We start from the raw sequence: 6,971 nt of genomic DNA, 5'->3' as shown, positions 1-6,971 counted from the left end.
CACACAGTGTGTGCCGATCTGTGATAGACATCTTCTGTCCACATTTGGGACATTTCTTGAAACCAGACTTAGCCTTCTCAGACATAGTAAGCACTCTTATCAATAACAATAGCAGCCCTAAAGAAAAAAAAATGTAGAGCTCTAACTATATAATATAACGTATAACACTACAGTACACACACTATGTATTATCAATAATAATAGCCCTAAACTATAAGGCACACAGTATCAAAAAATAGCAACAGCAAAAATAGCCCCTATAGAAACAGGGTCTAACTCTAGTAAACTAAGTATAAGAAGCACACAATGCTACTGAAAGGTATAATCACACTACAGCCCTAAAAACACTGCAGAGCTAATTAAACAGTATAACAACACACTACTACTGCCCTAATAAAAAAACGGGCTTACTACTTTAACCAGAAAGGATAGGGAGGTAAATTACTTCAAGTAATTAACTCTAAGGTATATATAAATAGGCCTAGAAAAAAACAGCCTCAAAAGCAGAGAAAAAGGCACTATATAAATCCTAAATTTTACTGTCTATATTAATACTGAGACATTTAAAGAGAAAATGTAAAGAAGTCTGAACAATACTGGCCAGAGCTGTCAAAAGGACTCACGATCTGTTGTAGCGGCAAACGAGTTTTGAGGGAAGCAATATTGCATCATGGGATAGGGAGTAGGCCACGAGCTATTTGAAGACCACAAGCTTTAGCATCTTGCCGAGTTGGAGCCGAGAATTGGCTCCGAACCTATCAGTGAGAAAGAAGGCAAGATAGAACAACTTCACATCTTATTTTATGTAATTTGGGTTATTTGGAATGAAAGACTGAATGAAATTTTGTTTAATGAAAAAGGGATTTTGGCAAACATATTGCGAAAAATGAGATTATGGTTGTGGAAGGGGAGGGGTCAATTATGGGAGAATATCAATGAGAATGTTATAACAAAAATGATAAATAGTGAAATATTTGCCTATAAATATGCAAATAATGTGTTTTTTATGTTGCGTAATAAAAAGGAGACCCCTACTCTTTTTGATATCTCCAGTGGAATCTTTTACATTTACCTGAGTTATTACCAACTCAACAAGATAAGGATAATACAATCAGGAGTGCAGCACCCCCTAATGCTTTACTGTAATGCCAGCAATCAAGTCAACTGGAGAGGGAGTAGGACCCACAGCCTCTAAGTCTTCCAGCACCAAAGGTGAGGGTGCTACCTGTTGCCTCACTGACACTGACTAAAAGAAAACGATACAAAAAGCTAAATAAATGCTGTCTGGCTGGTAGAAAGAGGACTTGGCTGACAAAGATGTGGTTAATAACACGATTCCAGTGAAAATGTCACTATGTGGTTATGAATACAACATCCATTTCCCCAGATTTTTATTAAAAATTGACATGTTACTGTCACTCTTTGGGGTTGGGGAGCACAGGGTTTTATAGTCATCTAACAGACCACTGCAATATATAACCAAGTCTTTCAAAATAATGTGAAAAAGTACACATCCTGTGAAATCTGGACAACCAGAACTCATTTCATCATTGTTACACTGTAGCTCATGAAATTACTTGCCATCAAAACCTCCTGTTGAAAATTGTTCTCAGGTGACGCCCAGGAATATCAGCAATAATAATTAAATACATGTTAAAAACTCCGAGAGTGTTACTCGGTGGTATTAATGAAATGTAATGAGGCAAGAACACAGTCTAGTTAACTAAATTAAAATACACTGATACTGTTTATTTAACAAATTGTCCAAACTAGTGCGATACAAAAGTTCAGTGGACAACAAATGTCATCATTACAATGATTTGAATCTTTAGGCATTTTTTTCCTCCTTGACCATTTGAGTGTTTTCACAAACTTTGTAAAAATTCCACAATTTCATTATTCACTGGCAAGAAATACCTGTGAGAATTATTTCCAAAACCCTCTAGAGGAAAATCCCAAAATCTGAAATACTGCAGTGTGGGGAGCACTGCTCTGAAGAGCTCCCATCTGGCCCTTTTATTCTTGTCCATCTTTTTTTTTAGTTTACTTTCCAGCTGCAACATAAACAGGTCTCAGGCTTCACAGGCCGCTCTCAAAGATTGGTGTCCAGGCTGAGTACATATATTCTCAAGAGGGCACTTTTAACATTGCATTTCCCAAGAAAAACTGGAGAAGTTGGTCAACAAACAGGGCAAGGATGAAATCTGCAACTAGCATCTGAGCAATAACGAGTTTGAACTAGAAAGGAAAAGAGAAAAACATGACTACTTTGAGAAGACATCACATTTACAGGATTACCAATTAAATTAAAATTAAGAAATGAAACTAGCACTCCTTGGAGCAAAGTCATGTACTATCCAACCTTCTTCCCACTGCACATATAACAAAAGTAAAAACAATCCTGTGCAACACTCCCAAGACAAAGTCACTGCCAATCAATCTGTCCCCCCAAAAGGAATACTCATAACTTTAAGTATATATAAATGCCACAGCAGTCAGTGCCATGTCTGTTTTATATGACATGGCTTAACCTCATTTAAAGGCATTTATTAGCCAGCCACGTTGTGCGGTATTCACAGCCCCTTTAGTAGTTCCCTAGACCCTTGTACTAGCAGCTAGTACCCTTGGCCCCTATCTAGTAGTGCTGTTGGTGTGATCCCCAGTGTGAACTTTCTGTTACCCATCCACTCATCAAGGTTCCTCTTGAAGAGTGATAGTGAGGGGCTCTGTCTTATGTAGATCGGGACCCTGCTCCATAGTAAGGGAAGTCTCTGCGAAGGGAATCTATCCCTCCAGCATGTTCTATTCATTGTTGTGTTGAGGTTTATATCCCTAGAGCATGTAGCTCAAGTAGATTTGGTTTTGCTAAGATGGAGCATGTTCAACAATTCTGGGTTGGACATGGCTCTGTACATTAGACAGAGAACGCCTCTGAGAAAGCGGTATGCAACAGAGAACAGTCTTAGCTTTTTCAATCATGCTGCATAGGGCAACTGTTTGAGGCCAGTAATCCTCTTGGTTTGGTACCTCTGTGGTCTCTCCAGCTGCTGGAGATGTCCAGCCAGGTACATTACAATTGGTGCATTGTACTCAATAATGGGTCTGATGAGGGAAGAGTAGAGGGGCACCATTACATCCTTAGATCTTGATGTGAACCCTTCAGATGGGTCACATAGAAGGATTTTCTAACCACTTTGGTAACATGGTTATCAAAGGAAAGCTGACTATCTACTTGGGTCCCTAGATCCCTTATTTCTTCTTCAGATTTCAGGGGATTACCTCCTATGTTGTAGTTTGCGGGTACTCTGTTTTTTCCAAAGGGGATTACTATGCATTTTTTTGCATTTAGCATGAGACCATGGCTTTGACACCATGCATCAGTCTCATCTAGGCCCTTCTGGAGAATCTCTATGTCGGCCGGCCGGACACTCTATTATAGCACCCAGTTTGCAGTCGTCCGCAAGCTTAGTCACCCACAGCCCTTCAGTGCTTGCCTGTACTTCTGAGAAGTATATGCCAAACAGGAGGGGCCCCAGGACAGAGCCCTGTGGCACACCACTCGTTACTGGTCTGGATTCTGACATAGATCCTGCTACTCTTACTTTATGGGATCTGTCTGAGAGCCAGTTTGCGATCCATCTTGTGACGTAAGGGTTTATGCCCAGGCTGGTGAGCTCATCAATAATACCTGAATGGGGAATGGTGTCAAATGCTTTAGCAAGGTCAAGGTAAGCCGTGTGTACCTCCTTTCCCTTATCTATAGCCTGAGTAACTGTCTCAAAGAAATCCACCAGGTTCAGGAGGCATGATCTGCCCTTGACGAAGCCGAACTGTGTGGGGTCCAGTGACTGGAGGTTCCCAATCTCTCCATTTATGAGTTCCATAATGATTCGCTCCATAGCCTTACAGATCAGACTGGTCAGGCTTATTGGTCGGTAGTTCCCAGGGTCAGCTGTGGCCCCACCCTTGTGTAGCGGGACCACCGTTGCCGTGCGCCATTCTATGGGCACATATCCTGTGGAGAGGCTGAGACTGAACAGGGTATTAAGATGTGGGGTTAATTCCTTTTGGGGCTCACGTATGACACAGCCTAGGACACCATCTGGTCCCATGGAGACAGTGTTTTTAGCTTTAGATAGAGCCTTGTTAACCAACGTATCAGTAACAATTGGACTTACACAATCCCCTGGAATGGTAATAGGCCCTGTAGGTGGTGAGGGAGGGGGGGGGAATTGCACTGAACCTGTCAGCCAAGATGTTGGCAATGTCAGAAGGGTCAATGTATTTTGTTCCATTTTGTACTACCTCAGAAAAGACCTGAGCGTTGCCATTTAGGTTTTTGACGTAGCCATAGAAGGCCTTATGGCTATCCTTGGCATCCTTGGCAACTTTCTTTTCAAAATTAGATTTAGTTGACTTGATGATGGCCCTCAATTTCTTACTAATGCTGATCAGGGATGATTTTTCTACTTGAGATTTGGCCTATTTTGTATAAGTCTCCTCCTTTTATTGTAAAGTTTGCTTATGGCCGGGGTCCACCAGACTGATTTCTTCTTGCTTGAGGAAGGAGTCTTGGTTTTATTTGGGATAGCACGGTCCATGCAATCCTGAAGATGCATACAGAGTGCCTTGGTGTAGGATTCCGCATCCTGGATATCATTATCCTTCTGCAAGGGAATAGTGAAGCTTTCCACTTCAGATGCAAGTAGTTTGAAGTTTGCTTTGGAAAGGTTTTTGACTATGGTTTCTTTGACTGGGGGAGGTGGAGTGGTGAGGATGTCCAGGGTTATCAGTTTGTGGTTGGATCTGACCAAGGAGGGAGTGATAACGGGTGTGGTACAATGGAAGCCCATATTTGTGATGATTAAATCCAATATGTTGTCTCCTCTAGTGGGGGAACATACTAGCTGTTCCAAGGGCATTTGAATTTATAAATTCTATGAATCGCTGAGCATAGGAGTTGGAACATTGGCAGTTCACCCAGTCTATACCAGGGTAGTTGAAATCACCCAAGATTATGGTGTTGGGTAGGACTTTTATATTTTTCAATGTCTCAAGGAATGCAGAGTGAGCATCTTGGGGCATGGTGGGCAATCTATAACCGGCTACGACTTGAAATGTGGTTTTTGCCTGTTGATAGTTGCGCATGGATGAACTCTGGGGCATCATGCTGCGCTACTAACCTGGAGATATGGGTATCCTTGATGAATATGGATACACCTCCGCCCTTTGTACTGCGATCCGGTAACTGAGGCCAGAAGGTATGATATGAATTGTAACCTAGCAGTGCTGGGGTGCTCTCTTGAGCCTTGAACCAGGTTTCCGTCACTGCACAAACATCGATTTTCTCCATGCTGAGGAGAGCCTCGAGTGTGTGCATTTTGAGGTTGAGACTTCTGGCGTCGAGTAGCATTACCCTTAGTTTTTGGTTACCTGTGCTGGTTATGGTGGTTGGTTTGTCCTTTGAGCCTTGCCTAAAAAAGGCACTATGGGGACGGCAAGAGCCTTGGCCAGTATTCGAAAACCTAAGGGTGACAGGTGCAACCCATCTCTGGCAAAACAGCGAGGCTTGTCTATCATGTCATCCCAGGCAGACAGACACTGGATCCCCTTAGAATGACACCAGAAGCTTAGCCAATTGTTGAAATTGATCATTTTGTCTTTGTATTGTGGTATCACTCTAGGTGAAGGTAGTATGCTACTCAAGGTCAGGGTCATACCAGCTTGGGCTACATGATCAGAGAGCTCCTCAATGTCTCTTTTCATGTGCCTGTGTTATGTGGCGACATTTCCCATAGGCACTACTACATCAGGGAATGATACGCAGTCCGAGGGAAACTCATTTCACCCTCATTATAGGGAAGCTCAATCGACCCCAAACACTGAAGATCAGGAACAGTTGCCTCCCTAGAAAAGGTTTATCCATCCCTAGACACATGATGACCTAGGACCACTCCCAAACCTCAAGCTAACAGTATCACATGTATAGTAATCAAACCACTGTAGTAAATACAAAACTATTACTGTTAACTCTGAAGTTTCTTGGTATACACTTTGCTACCACCAAATTACTTGACTTTTTAACCAAATCCAACTTTGCAAAGCCACTTGTCAGTGGATACCAAGGCAGACAAACACAACTATTCAGACATTTTTTTAAGCTTCAACAGTACAGTTGTGCATAGATTAAGCAGTATGCATCTCTTTCTGACACAGCCAGGTTTGTCCATAGGACAGGTCATTCAACATGCTTATGTGTAACAGTGTGATAAGATTATTCAGCATGTATCACGATTCATAGTTACATACTACACAAACTCTGATGACGCCTTTCAAAACATGGCAACTTCCAAAGTACTGGCCACAGCCATCCTAAGCTGCAAGGATTTAGAGGTCACATTTATGAACAAAAAGATACACGCATGCTCTGGTATACAAGGACACTACTTACAGAGACACAGGATGAAAGCGTTAGTTTGATCTATTTAACGGTGTGGTGAACTTCAAGTCATTGAAATAAATTATCTTACGAAAATATATTGTCAAACTCAAGACCAAGTCTACATTTAATGCATGGCAAAACACATGATGAACAAAGCTGCATGTAGTTTGGGTTAGCAAATGGACTCAGTAGAGAGTGGAAAATACCAGTCACTGATGCAGGCAACTGGTGAAGTCAGATACAAATCAAGCAACCTGACTGCAACAACCTTCAGTTTGGAGGTTATGAGCTGGTAAAAGGAGAGCATGACAATGTGGCCAAAGGGTAATATCAGCAGGTAACTGTCTACTACCACGAAGGTCTTCAATACATACAGACTACGCAGCTGTGTAACAGAGTAACTACAAAACAATTAGCTTGAAACTAACCCAGTCAACAAAGAATAAATACAGAATAAATAATAATAAACAATGTGAGTTTCATGGAAGCGGTTATAGGTGTGTACTAGGCTAATGGCCCAATAGCCTTT

The 6,971-nt window shown here is 41.7% G+C and overlaps 1 protein-coding gene across 1 annotated transcript in view; it reads right to left on the bottom strand.

Annotated features, from left to right (window-relative positions):
- Positions 1–1,724: 1,724 nt before the first annotated feature.
- The window catches only part of ATP13A1 (ATPase 13A1), a 1,617,817-nt gene continuing 1,612,570 nt past the window's right edge, over positions 1,725–6,971 (bottom strand). Inside the window, exon 26 of the mRNA XM_044084778.1 lies at positions 1,725–2,238. Within this exon, the coding sequence (XP_043940713.1) occupies positions 2,128–2,238 (111 nt within the window). The 3' untranslated portion in view covers positions 1,725–2,127. The remainder of the gene's footprint in view (positions 2,239–6,971) is intronic.

Source organism: Protopterus annectens, chromosome 9.part0 (assembly GCF_019279795.1).
Source record: "Protopterus annectens isolate FY-2018-M chromosome 9.part0, PAN1.0, whole genome shotgun sequence".
NCBI classification, from domain to species: Eukaryota; Metazoa; Chordata; order Ceratodontiformes; family Protopteridae; genus Protopterus; species Protopterus annectens.
The sequence above is the reverse complement of the archived record's forward strand: the minus strand, read 5'-3'. Positions and strand labels throughout refer to the sequence as shown.